General features: G+C 43.3%; 1 protein-coding gene across 1 annotated transcript in view; it reads left to right on the top strand.

The window, feature by feature from the left end:
• sspo (SCO-spondin) overlaps nucleotides 1-14,532 on the top strand; it is a 136,845-nt gene that overhangs the window by 10,928 nt on the left and 111,385 nt on the right. The window contains exons 8-18 of the mRNA XM_041968910.1: nucleotides 802-960; nucleotides 1,760-1,845; nucleotides 2,082-2,207; nucleotides 4,367-4,523; nucleotides 6,066-6,318; nucleotides 6,405-6,546; nucleotides 6,638-6,767; nucleotides 10,822-10,994; nucleotides 11,109-11,327; nucleotides 11,419-11,584; nucleotides 11,886-12,147. Of these exons, the coding sequence (XP_041824844.1) occupies nucleotides 802-960; nucleotides 1,760-1,845; nucleotides 2,082-2,207; nucleotides 4,367-4,523; nucleotides 6,066-6,318; nucleotides 6,405-6,546; nucleotides 6,638-6,767; nucleotides 10,822-10,994; nucleotides 11,109-11,327; nucleotides 11,419-11,584; nucleotides 11,886-12,147 (1,873 nt within the window). The remainder of the gene's footprint in view (nucleotides 1-801; nucleotides 961-1,759; nucleotides 1,846-2,081; nucleotides 2,208-4,366; nucleotides 4,524-6,065; nucleotides 6,319-6,404; nucleotides 6,547-6,637; nucleotides 6,768-10,821; nucleotides 10,995-11,108; nucleotides 11,328-11,418; nucleotides 11,585-11,885; nucleotides 12,148-14,532) is intronic.

The following is a 14,532-nucleotide window of genomic DNA, read 5'->3' as shown; positions in this document are numbered from 1 at the left end:
GGCAGCAAAGCAAGCCATGTCTCCCTGATACACTTTTTCATCTACCTGCTGAACAACAGAGGACACTAGAGCCCACACAATGCTAAAAATATAACAGTGTAATAAAACACTTGTTTTTGGAATACACACATTATACAAATAACATCATTCACGTTTTACAATTACCATTTGGAGATCAAGTATTTTTTTTATTCCATTATTGATGACATCAGAATAACGTCACAAATAATCAACTTTTTTTTTTAAAGGTCTGATTAGTCGACTTCAAAAATCACCTAAAATGCCTAACACTATTCCAAAGTGATTAACACAATCACACCAGTTGACCTTAAGCAACTCCTGGATGAGGAATGGGATGCCATGCCACAGCTAGATGTGCCCAGACTGGTGACCAGCATCAGGAAGTAGTATCATACTAGTGTGACTGGATATGTATCTTCATCACTACTGAGGTCCCTGACAGCGTAAAATGAATAAAGTGCCAAAATGGCATGTGTGGTTTTTTTTGTTTTTGTTTTTGTTTTTCCTGATTACTGTTGGCGAGTGCAATTATCCAGTCCATCAAAAAAAAAAAAAAAAACAGAGTGAATACCAACTGGTGAATATTACAGGGGATTATGGCAGTTCTTTGGGGCACTACCCACATGTTTAGTTGTGTTGTTCATTCCATGGAAGCATCAGCCTTACAACTTACACCTGGTTACAAAGCTGACCAATCAGGCTGTCTAACTATGTATAATACAACACTAACTGGTATTATTAAGGGGAGAAATAATTCATTGTGTTCCATGTTACCTGCAGGGGTGAGTGTCCATTGGCTGGGGGATTTTGTGTTTGTGGAGAGCAGCCTTGGGGTGAGAGTGAAGTTCGACATGGTCAACACAGTTTACCTGACAGTGACCGCTGAGCACCTGGCAGCCACCAGGGGGCTCTGTGGAGTCTACAACAATGACGCTGATGGTAAGAACATGCACACAATAAAGACTAATCCAAGCAAACACCACCCAAGTAGACCCTCTGCCATTGCCGAGGTAGCATTTCTGTGCATGTCAGTGCAGAACAGATGAGAATCTGACTATTTTCTTAACAATGACAAGAAAATCTGGAAGGACTGATACATTTCTTTGCTGTTCAAACAGCAGTGGCAAAACCTATTATTGTAGAAAAAAAAAGTAAATGTAAAGAACACAGAGCTTTACTTCCTGAAGATTGTCACTGTCTGTGTGACACTGAGTGGACAGTGGTTGATGCTGTTTGCCCACTGATGGCGGTGTGTTTGCAACAGGGAGGAACACTCAGAGACAATCAGAGAGCAAAGAAGAAATGACATGCTTTCATGGCAGGCAAACACTGCATTTTATTTCCCCCCCCAAAAAACATGTGAAATGTTGGTGAACATTCATCACTCTGACACTAAATCCTGTTTCCATGTTGCTTAACATGGTGCAACAGATAACATTTGTCATGCTAACTGATGCTAACGAACGAAGAGTTGAAACTGACATCAGAACGCAGAAGTGAACTCTGTACTCAGCACTGCCTGTTAGTGGATGAATTGACTGAGTATGAAGACAGCAACCAATGACAACGTTTGAAACAAACATACCTATTTATGTATGTAAAGGTGCATAAATGGGCCTTTACAGTTCCCTGGTCTGGGCTGTTTGTTCTCCACTTTTTGTTATTATGAACTTGTTGAACTATGAGTCAAGTTTTGACAATTACACACTTCCAACCATTTTGTCTCTGATTTCCACAGATGATTTCACCACAGTGGGTGGAATTGTGTCTCCATATCCTGCCAGTTTCGGCAATTCGTGGAAAGTCCCAGACCAGGGCAGTGAGGTACTGCACTGAACGCACTTTAACTTTAAAGTTTTCACCACCTCTTTTGTTTTCACTGTTAGTGTTCAGTCTGAGAGGAACTGGATCACCATGATGCTTCCATCGTTGTATGATCCAAATGTTTTTCTCCGTGATTCAGATGAAGAACAACAAACCTTCAGGCTGCAGGATGCTGTCAGTGGTGGTCTGAGGAGTGACTGCAGACCTCTGTAACTGAGTCTCTGTGTGTTCATCAGGGTTGCAGTGATGCAGCAGAGCTCGGCCATAGCTGTGATGTCACAGGAGACCCCGCCCTTCGCAAGCAGGCAGAATCAGTTTGCCACCAGCTGCTGGAAAACCCCTTCACGCACTGTCACCTCCGGGTCAGACACTGCTAACACTAAACACAAACACACAATGTCACTGCTTCCCATTTCTTTCTCTCATTGGCTGATTTCATTCAAGCTGTTCAAAGTGAATCATTCACAGTGGGGGAAATGCCTCAATTTATCTTAAATTACTCTTATACTTTTCACTCAACTACATTTATATTCACCATCCACTTCATCAGGTCCACCTTCTAGTACCAGGTTGGGGCCATTTTCCTCCAGAACTGTCTTAATTCTTGGTGTGATAGATGAAGCAGGTGGTGGAAACCTTCCTCAGAGGTTTTCTCCATAGTGACATGACAGCATCACACAGTTGCTGCAGGTTTGTCGGCTGCATCCATGATGAGAATCTCCCGTTCCACCACATCCCAAAGCTGCTCTACTGGACTGAGATCTGGTGGCTGTGGAGTCCAGTGAACTCATCGTCATGTTCTAGAAAGCAGGTGGAGATGATCTGAGATTTGTGACATGGTGCATTATCCTGCTGGAAGTAGCATCAGAAGATGCTCCACTGTGGTCATAAAGAGATGGACATGGTCAGCAACAATACTCAGGTAGGCTGTGCTGGTTAAACCAGGCCATGTTGGTACTAAGGGAGCCAGACTGGGAGAATAAAATATCCCCCACATCATTACACCAGCATCAGCCTGAAGTGTTGATCCAAGGCAGGATGGCCTTTCGTGTTATTTTCATCAGATTCTGAGCCTAGCATCCGAATGTGGAGCTGAAATGGAGACTCATCAGACCAGCAACGTTTCTCCATCTTCTATTGTCCAGTGTTGGTGAGTGTGTGTGAATTATATGAGTTATGCATCCAGAGATGCTGTTCTGCAGACTTTGGTTGGAACCAGTGCTGAATGGACTTCCTGTTGTCTTTCCATCATCTCCAACCAGTCTGTCCATTCTCCTCTGACCTCTGACATCAACAAGACATCCTGGTCCAGACGACTGCTGCTCACTGGATATTTTCTCTTCTTCAGATCATTCTCTGTAAACCCTGGAGATGGTTGTGGGTGGAAATCCCACTAAATACTCAGACTAACAACCATGCCACATTCTAAGTCACCTAAATCCCCATTCTTCCTCATTCTAATGCTCAGTTTGAACTGCACCATATCTACATGACTAAATGCTGCCATGTGATTGGCTGGCTAGATATCTCCGTTAACGAGAAGCTGACTAGGTGGACCTGATAAAGTGGCTGCTGAGTGTTTTTCATATTACTGGTTTCTTACTCTATCTTTAGATTACAGTTATACTGTATATAATTACAAATATCTCTTATCAGTAAAAGAAAATAGAACCATGTTATTTACCCCAAGAGAAAAACCAAATGGACCCTGAAGAAACTTAAATTTAAACTAACATAACACAGCAAAATAATGTATCAATAATTACAATTCCAGTCTATATCATTGTGAAACTGGAAAGCTTGCATGATTAATTCTTTTATGATTTCATCTTTAAACTATATTATTGGTAAAAAAAAAAAAAAAAAAAAAAAAAAAAAAAAACATAACAAACCTTTCTAATAATGGTATGTTTCTACAGAGTTCTTCCACCACTACTTAATTTACTATGATTTTTAGCTTTGCTAAAACTACCTGATAAGACTTTTGAAGTGATATTACTTTACATTTTATTACCCTTTGACATTTAAAATCAAATGAATCATATTTACAGAGACCTACTGCATCACCTTATGGTAAAATCTTTGCTTTAAACCCTGTTGAATACTATCTGATGCTTGTCTTTTGCCTGGTGGATACCTTTGGCATACAATATTTTGACATATCGCAGTACTATACTGTGCATATATGCAAATTGTTTTTGTTTATCTATGGAGAGCCAACTAAAGACTTCAGATCAAAAAATATAATTTTCTTGGGCTATTTTTTTTTCTATTATTTCTTGGGTTGGATGTTAAAGGGTTAATGTGTTTTGTCCTTAATTCCTTAATTTCCATAATTTCAAACACTACTGTACATCTCAGAAGAGCCACCAAACCAATGGACTGAAATTCTGCTGATTAAATCCGCTATATGCAGGAGCGGGAGCCTCCCTGGATGGGAGGATTTAACATTTCCGACTCATGTCATAAAGAAACAGGAGTGAATGCTGACACCAGTCATTTTTGTGTCTGTTACTTTCAGGTGGAGCCAGCAGCCTACATAGACACCTGTCTTTACCTGTACTGTAGCCTTCCACCTAAAGACAGAGAAGGTGCAGTGTGTGACACGCTGGCCAGTTACGCCCGCGAGTGTGCCCAGCAGCACGTCGTCATCATATGGAGGACAGCCTCATTGTGTGGTAAACAGATGTAACAGATGGGTGCCCATGTCGTGGCAGTGAATGAATGAATGAATGAATGAATGAAACTTTATTGTATTTTTTCCCAGTACAAACCCGTCCAACAACAACATATAAACATGAACAGGATCAGGCAGACTGAGGCAGCAGCTGCCAAGCAACGCGTCATTTTCACAGATGGAAAAAGATAACATGAGGGGGGGAATGGGTGAGGGAAAAAAAGAGGCATCTCTACACTGCGCCTGAAGGGTGCCTCAGTACCTCACCTCAGTACACAAAAGCACATATTCTGACCATACAACATAAAAACACGTGGTGGGGGGAATAGGGTCTCCCATTGCAGCCAGGTGTGGACGCAGCTGAAAAAGCGCATCCATACAACCCACTGCCCGGGAGTGGAGTGGGGGGGGGGGGGGGGGGGGGGGGGGGGGGGGGGGGGGGTTCCAAAGAACGTGGTGAATCATGAGGAGGCTGTGTCTGTAATTATGTGTGTAAATGTGTGTGCATGCATGTATGTGTAAGTAAGTGTAAGCCTTTGAACTCTTTCCCAGTTCATTACACCAGTCTCTCCAGTCTCTAGTCTCTGTCGCCAGAAGGAATGAGACGGCCTTGGGAGCTGATCCAGGCAGGGTCCACAGCCCGCGAAGATGGGGGGATATGGGGGCAGAGCATCAGACTACATAACATTCCAGGGGAACTTGATAACCAGTCATCCAAGGCCAGTTCAGGGAGCCAAATTAGGATAACAGCATTTGTTTTGTCCGCCTTAAGTCTCTCAATGGTCTCGCTGGCTACTAATCATCCGAATCTGGGTCAGTTTCCACCCAGCTGAGCCGACAACTTCTCCAAGTTGGTGTCCACCCCACGTACGAGCTCCAGAACCGCAACCAGCTTGCCATTCTGAGCTAGGATGGCATCCAGTTTATGGTTAAGCTCTTGTAACGCCATAGTCTGATTGTTCATAGTTCGGCACACACCAGCACAAAAGTCCACCAACAGTGCCCGAATTTTGCAATACACCTGGAAAACCGCCCGCTCCAAACAGCAGAAACCCAGTGATCATGAATCCAAATGTGTAGATGTCCTCTACGTTCTCAACAGAAAGAAGCGACAGACACATGACCTTCCACACCCCCCAGGAGTCCATCACATATCCAGCCACGAATGTTCCACCAGGACAAGCGAGCAGCTTTACGTCCGTTTTGTGGTTTGAATAAATTTGGTTAATTGCACTGAGAGACCAGCTGATCAGATCCATGGTTGTAAATTCAAAACAGTAATGCAGAGAGAGGCTCAGAGATGACAGGACAAGTAGCAGGACAGAGTGTGGGGAGGGAGAGAAGGAAAAAGTGTCCGCCTCCGTTGAGTGCAGGAAGAGATCTCTCTCTTTTTTTTTTAATGAATGGCGTATAGAAAAGGAAAATACAGTGGGATGATTGTCATAGTTTATTAGCTGTACGAAGCCATAATGTGAGGATGAGCAGAAAATAAATTTTCAGGCTGAAATGTACAGAAATAAGCTGTATTTTCCTCTCTTTGCAGGTCGTTCCTGCCCCAGAGGTCAGCTGTTTTCAGACTGTGTGTCCTCCTGTCCCCCCAGCTGTTCGTCACCTCAGTCTGCAGGGCCGCCTGCAGCCAGGGGTCAGTGCAGGGAGGAGTGTGTGGGGGGCTGTGAGTGTCCTCCAGGTCTCTACCTCCACCAGGGCAGCTGTCTGAAAAGAGACGACTGTCCCTGTTTCCACCGCAGGCACACCTACCAGCCTGGAGACACCATACAGCAGAGATGCAACACCTGGTGAGTTTAACACAAGCCTTTGTGTGTTTCCGCTCATTCCTCTTAAACATTGATCTTCTTCTGGTTCTTCTTTTTCACCCTCCCAGTACATGCAAAGCAGGGCAGTGGCAGTGTACTGCTGAGAAGTGTGCAGCTCAGTGCTCTCTGATGGGGGCCTTACAGGTGACCACTTTTGACAAAAAGAGGTATTCACTGCAAGGAGGAGACTGTCCCTTCATTGCTGTGGAGGTAAGATGCATTATCTACACACAAGTACATATGTGTTGCTGTGTGTCTGATAGTCTCTGGTCCTTTGTGCTCGTAACTCTTGTGTGTGCAGGACTTTGTTGACAGGAAGCTGGTGGTGGGTGTGCGCTGTGGGGCGTGTACATCTGCTGGAGGAGACCTGGGCTGTCTGAAGGAGATGTCAGTCACAGCTCTGCGCACTACAGTCACCATCACAGACTCTGGTGAGTTAACTTGTTGTTACACAGTGGTAAACATCCATTTCTTTGATTCCCTCTTCTCCCCCTTTCTCTAATTATTTAAAGTTTTTTTAGCATGGTGTGGCTCAGAAGGTAGCTATTTGGTCAGCAACAACTTTAAGGCTGATTTTAAAGAACTGTTCACCAGCAAGGAGCCACACAGCTTTGTTAGCAGCATGGATGAGGTTATAGATACATTTAAGTTTTCTGGTGTCTCTCATGTTTCAATGCTGAGAGGACAAGCTTAGGGTGGGGGTTTAATCAAGGTATCAGTGAACTAAACCAACTTTAGACCCCCAGGTGGTACCTGAAGGAAAAAAAAAAACAAATGATATGTGGCCGGCTGACCAGCTTTGCCATCCAGACCAAGCACCTCCTCAACCCCTCTCCCTAGCAAGACACAGACATGGCCAGTTGTCAGAAGGAAACCAACAAGTCTCCTCCACAACAAGCACACATGCAACTACAGCACAGGTTTGCTCCACTGCTGCAGGATTCTGATCTGGATTCTGGATCTGATGACCGGGATGAAATCTCCCTGCACACCAGGGTCAGACCAAAGAACAGCTCAGAAAGTAAAAGCAAACGGCCGGGCCTCAGACTCTGATTGATGGTGACTTTGGTGTGAAAGATGTGAGAAACATGTGTGGAAAACATACTAAAGTACTGAGCATTCCCAAGGAGATGGCATCAGATGTGAGAGACTAAATTACTCAGATTGGGGCAGCGCACTGACCTCATCCTGCATGTAGGGTGGAGCGACGCAGTGAAACAACAATCTGAGGTGCTGAACCAGGATTTTACTGAACTGCTGGATACGATCAGCTGTCTGGATGCCTGGATATTCATCAGTGGCCTCTCCCTCCCATCAGAGAAGGAGTGGAGAGATTCAGCAGGCTGTTAAGTCTGTACCACACATCCAGTTCATTTCATAGACAATTTTAACTTCTTTTTCTGGGACCGCAGGCACTTTTTTAAGACAGATGTTCTGGCTGAACAGGTCAGGAATGAGGCTGTTCGCCTCCAACCTGGTTTATTTTCTGAACATACATTCTATACCCTCGGACAAGGATAACAGACAAGAGAGACCAAAACAACATGATGAGACAGAGCCTTGAGGAAACCTTAAGAAAAAAACCACCTCAGCCCCTTCCTGACAAAACCCTGAAAGCTTCCAGCAAGGACCCACCTCCTTCATCTCATCATACTCCATGCAAGTCACCATCCCCCTCACCACCCTCCCCACCCGTCCTGGACTTCATCTCCCAGATGAAGAATGTGAGAGAGAAACAGCAGGACGACTCACTAGAACACAGAAAGAGAAGGCAGAACAGGAGAATTTAAACTCAGCCATATCAGATCACTGAAGAACAAAAGAAAAAGAAAAAACAAAAACCTTATATGTGTAGTTGTTGTAGGTGATTCCAACATAAATAACCCGGAGGACAGAGAACAAAGAACTGTGTTGTGTTCTTGATAACTTTGGTCTAACTCAGCATGTGGACCAGAGGACCCTGTGTGGATCTGGTGATCTCTAAAGGTCTGAATATTTCCCAGGTTGTGATGGTGGATGTTGCTCTGCCTGATCATTCCTGTGTTTTCTTTGAGATGCTGTTTTTGTCAACAAGAAAGCCCAAACACAGGTTTAAAAACAACAGTACATTGGCAAAAATACCACTGAAATGTTTACACAAGCTTTTTCTCCATCACCCTCCAAATTACAGGCTTGTAATTTTGTTGCCAGAAGTCTGGGAGTAGTCATGGACTCAGACCTGGATGTGAAGTGATGATGATTTCTTATTTTTTGGGATGTTTGTCACACTTAAATGTTTCAGATCATCCCACAAATTTAAATTTTCACCAGACAACACAAGTAAACACAAATGCAGTTTTTAAATGAAGGTTTGTATTATTAAGGAAGAAAAAAAACGAATCAAAGGTGGCAACAAGCTGCTTTTTGCTTTCCACTGGCACGGTTGTAGCCCCGCCTCGGGTTGCCCCTCACTACTGACAAGTTCTCATTCAAACTACTGTCAGGTCAAACATACACATATATAACCTCTCATTTATACTACTTTGTGCTAACACGTACACATGTATAACCTGTCATTCACAATATGCTGATGACTTGTTGTCATGTCTCCTTATTCTACCGGCCTGCAGCAACTCCTCAGTTTGTTCAGATTGTGGTCAGCAATTGGATCTAAAATAGGATAACAAGTCTGTTGTTATGCTTGTCAGGACTAAAGAGGACAGGAAGACAGCATTCCTCTCTTTTATTCTGGGAGAAAATGAATTATATGCTGTGGATAAACTGAAATATCTAGGTCATGTCATCAGGAATGACCTTTGTGACGATGATGATGATGTTCGGTCAGGCAGTGTACGACATAGCTCTGGACTCTGGAGAAAGTGCTTGTATGGATGATGTCATTTACACTCTTGTACTGTCTTTCTCTGTGTTTTTTTTTGTGTGTTTGTATCTTTTGTGAATCTGAAATAAAAATTGAAATTGAAAGTGAAATTTGATGAGCTCACACATACACATGTATAGCCTCTAACGTACAGTACTGATACCACTGATTGCAACGTGTCTAGGCCTGTGTGTGTGTGCATGGGGTTTTAGTTGTGTGTATGTGTGAAGTTTTACTATTATTTACGCGACATGATGCTCGTGTGTGTGTATGAGAGTTGATTTCATGTGTACATACAAGTAATTATAGCAGTATATGCATGATTTCAGTGGTGTGTGTGAGAGTTAAAAATGCCTTCTGTCCTATACGATCCCTCATAGGGATTAGGACTCGCTACCTCAGTGCAAGATGGCAACACACAAAACGGCGGCAGATTTTTGTGTATAGTGAAATTTATTCTATAGCGTACCTCTTTTTCTTTGGTCACACCACAACAAGGATGTTCATCTTGATGCGTTCATAGAATCAGACTGCAGGCTGCTGTCCAAGTTCAGGAGGAGTTAATTACCATTTTTTTTTATTATTAGTTTTTAATTAATTGATTCTGTTGGAATTCTGTTATTTTTCCTCCTCTGTCTCACCATCCGTGTCTCTTTCCATGAACCCTTCAGTCTCATGATCTCTTATGGGCATTTTTTGGGTATTTACCTGTAAAGCAGGGCCAAATCCTTTAAAACTTACGGAAAGATGAAAATGAAAGATGCTGGTGAGTCAGGCCGGAGTGAATGACGCATGAAGAGCACTGTCACAAAAAAACAGGCCATAAACCTGGTGTCAGCAGGGGCTGCAGCTCCAGCCATCCTGATTGGTCGTATTGTTTCTGATTTCTCTTCCTGGCAACTAATTTTCTACTTATGTCAGCATATCAAACACCACTGGTTTCATTTCCTGCAGTGATGCTTTTAGTTTCTGTTGCTGGATAAGTATCGCCTGGGGGCTGATTTGTTGAATCCTTTTGACTGATTTCAGGTCATGTGGTTTAAAATAATTCTCAAAAAAATTGGAAAAAATTGGTGTTTCCCACGAATGCAAATATTGTTCATTACTGTTCACACCAATAGACTTTAGGCCCACACTGTCATGCATCACCCTCCTCATACTTTCCTTTCCTAAGGGTTCACTCCGACGAGCCGACGTCAGTTTCACACACCATTTAGCGGCAGTAATACATGTTGTTTCCAACCGCCCAACACACTCTAAACACTTGCATATAGTCTCTCCTCTAAAGCTCACACAGTTTCTACACTGATGTGCTTGTATTCATTTTTCTTCTTTTTTTTTTTTGATCCTCTTCTTCTTCTCTGGTTTGTTTCTTTCGCTGGTCAGCTATTCTGCTCAGCACTGCCCCCACGATTTCTGGTGGTATTGCGCCATCTTCAGTGGCTAATTAAGCCCCCTGAAAACGCACTAAATTACAAACATAACCGACGCAGAAGACAGACGAAACTCTCCATCTGTCTGTGTATCCGTCTTCTGCGTCGAGCATAAATGGGCCATAAATGGGACTTCCCGTCTGTTGAGATGACTTGATGACTGTTGACTGTGTCTGCTGCTGTAACTTTCAGGCACAGTGACACTGAATGGCCGGAGGGAGGCGTTGCCTGTGGTCACAGGAGACCTGGTTGTCCGCAAGGCCTCCTCTTTATTTCTCCTCATCCAGACCTTTGGAGCCCAGCTTCTCTGGTACTTAGATGGACCATTAGCACTCATCAAACTGCAGCCAGGCTTTGCTAACAAGGTGATTTAACCATATCCAGCTCTAAAAGTTTAACCAGGAGCAGTATTTGGTGTGTGTTCAGGACATTGTTGACAGACATGCACAAATCAGCTGCCTTCATATGGTGAATTCAAGGTCCGCGGCCTGTGTGGGACTCTGACCTGGAGCCAGCATGATGACTTTACAACTCCAGAAGGAGATGTGGAGAACAGCGTGGTATCCTTTGCAGAGAAATTCATAACAGAGCATTGTACTCTGCCTGGAGGAGCTCCACCTGAGCCCTGCTCCACATTCACCCAAAGGAGGCACTATGCAGACACCGTGTGTGCCATCATACACAGCCCTGTGTTTCAGGTCAGCGTGCACAAAGTGTGTTACATCTGCTTTGAGGAATGAGCTCATTCTGTCTTGTAACATGCACCTTTTTCCTTCGTACATCTTGTAGGTGTGTCATGATGTGGTGGAGCGGGAGCCATATTTCCGTCTCTGCTTGTCAGAAGTGTGCGGCTGTGCACCACCGCGGTCCTGCCACTGCACCGTACTCACTGCCTACGCCCGGCATTGCGCTCAGGAAGGAGCTGCAGTCAACTGGCGGAACCAGACTTTCTGCCGTGAGTTTAGTTGTATTGTATTAGTTATATTTAACATTTTGAGGACACTATGAAGTCTTCTGTGTTTTTCATACATTCACTCCCTGACCTTGTTAGTTCAGCCACTCGTAAGCTGGAAAACAGACAACTGTGACCTCAGACAACAAAGGAGGACTTTAACACAGACCCTAACATCACAGACTTGTGACTGTATTTGGTTCTGATGCTTTGTTCTTAGTTCCCAGCCTACAGAGGCCTTTGTAGCTGTTCCTCTTCATTTAGCAGTCTGAACTAAACCCTCTCCCCTCTCCACTACACCCAGCGATCCAGTGTTCAGGGGGTCAGGTGTACCAAGAGTGTGGTCGTGCCTGTATGGGCTCCTGTTCAGACCTGCAACAGGGTTGGAGCTGTGATGACGGAGGAGATGGGATGGCTAACAGAGTATGTGTTCCTGGGTGCCAGTGCCCTGCAGGACTCGTCCGGGACCACCAGGGCCAGTGTGTCCCCATCATTTTGTGTCCTTGTGTACAAGGAGACAAGACGTTTCCACCTGGAGGTGTAATTCAGAACTCCTGCAACAAATGGTAAGCAGAGAAGACTCACCTTTTCACTACCATGTTAAACTGTCCAAACCTTTACAGCTTTGCAGCACAGTGGCATGCACATGTTTGGGCACTCCTGCTCCCGTTTCTTTTACTTGTGTTTCAGTATTTTCACATGAATATGACGTGAAACAAAATAAGATTTAACACTAAACCTAACAGCACAACTCACACCAATACCATCCGCTTGATGGGAGTCGGGTCGCGGGGGGACCAGCTCCCGGGCACTTCTTCAAGACCGAGGTGTTCCCTGAGCCGCCGCAAGACTTAGTTCTTCCATGGTACCTCCATCCTAACCAGATTTCCAAGCCATGTCATTTAACTCTGCTAAAATACAAGTTATTGTTGGGGCACCACCTCTCTGCCCAAAAGAGGACAATTTAATCTACTATAAAATATCAAATTTTGGCTAATCAGTCGATCTGAAAACTGTGCACTGATGCTTGTTTTTAGAAATTCCCTGATGAAGATAACCATGTCATAATAAAACCAGTGTTAATTACTAGATGATGGATAGATACAAAATCATGAAAAACATTAAACATGTAAAATGAGCATAAAATCAACAGTAATGATGTAATTAGGAAACTCAAAGGAAATTAATAAGATAATGAATCAATTTGAACTGAGAGGAGGCTGGAAGTGGCAGCTGAACTCCCTTAAATTAAAGAGAACCTGGTAGGCCTATGAGGCTATCAAAGATCCCCTTTCCTTGGATCACTTTACACACCTGCTCGTCCGTGGATCAGGTGGCATCCTGTTGGGGCTTAATCTCAGGTGGGTAGCCCTTGATGGTCAAACTACAGATGGTTCGACTTCAATTCTGAGATCATATTTTTTCTACTCTTCAGAATGGAAATGGTTCTAAAACCCTCTTTAAAGATTTGACTGTGGACTATCTGAGTCTAAACAGTGTACAGATAGAGATTCAGCAACATCGTCACCCTCCCCATAAACAATCCCCAGCCCAGCATTAAATGTTACAGGTCTAAACAAGCTAACATACAACATGTCCTAAGATCAGACCATCTGGGGATGGTGATATTAAGAAATGAATGTCTGCCTGTTTGCATATATTTATAACAAGTGCAGCCATTTCTACCATTATTACCATCAATATTAATACTCATTCTAAGTGTTATAAACTAATTTAAACATTATAGATGAGACAATATAGATGTGTATAAAGTGTTGTGTTTTGATAAACACTGTGATCATAGTACATACATTAGTCATCCATTATTATTATTGTAATTATTATTATGACTGATATGTAATCACTAACACTGTTACTGAGGAGCACTCGGTCAAATTCCTTTCCAATGATACACTTTTTTTTCTGGTAGACACCTCATCTGGGTCAGACATGTCCTGCTGGATCAGTGTAATATTTCTTTCATTCTTGGTGAAGACACAGTTTCTGTGGAACACTGCATGACTCAAGCGAGCCCAGTGGACCTGCTCAGGGACTCTCGTAAGGCAAATGACTTTTTAAAATGAGCAGCTGATTCCAGGAAGTGGTGGTCAAAAAGGCCTCATTCATATTCAGGCATGTGTCCTGCAGCAGAAGAAGAAACTAAATGTTCACTGACATCATTTTACATCACTTCCATGCAGCAAATTAATTAACAAATACAGCAGAAAATATTCCCTTTATCTGCTTTTTGAATATCTGATGTTTAGGGTCATCTTAATGAATAAATATACATAAAAACCTGCTACATTAATTATTTATAATGCCTTTTTTTCAGGGGGTGTGTTGTTCAAAGAACAAGCTCAGCTCTTACCTTTAGCCCTGTTTAAATCTTATCACTGTGCAGTAAAGACAGCAGACCTATTTAACCCGACAGCGCGTTACGATAGAAGTTACTCCTGATATTTTTACAGCACATCATAAAAGCAGTCGTATTCTTTTATGGGTTCCTGTGTGCTACTTTCATCATGTGATAGCTGTGACAAGGAAGTAGTAAACGCCTCTTCATGAATACATAATTCGTACATGTTTAGCAATGTTGATGTTTTACTTCATGAAAGGTTCCTGTTCTGTGGAAAACATCCTGCCTTGTTCCAGTTCCTAAAAATCCCGATCATCTGAACCAAATGACTACAGACCGGTTGCCTTAACGCCCCTCAGAGGCTGTTATTGGTTCACACCTTTCAGGACTCATTACAGTTTGCATATTGAAATGTTCATCATCTACCTGCTTCAGAGTCCAGAGTGTCATCTGGACCAATCAGGCAGCACTTTGAGGATCATTTTCTTTGATTTCTCAAGCGCTTTTAAAACAATAAATTCCAGGTGGATACCTCCACCACCACCTGGACTAACAGACAGACCACAGTTAGTGAGACTGTCTGAGATGGTGG

This window comes from Melanotaenia boesemani, chromosome 18 (genome assembly GCF_017639745.1).
Source record: "Melanotaenia boesemani isolate fMelBoe1 chromosome 18, fMelBoe1.pri, whole genome shotgun sequence".
In the NCBI taxonomy this organism is placed as follows: Eukaryota; Metazoa; Chordata; class Actinopteri; order Atheriniformes; family Melanotaeniidae; genus Melanotaenia; species Melanotaenia boesemani.
This window is presented reverse-complemented; position numbering and strand designations above follow the sequence as displayed.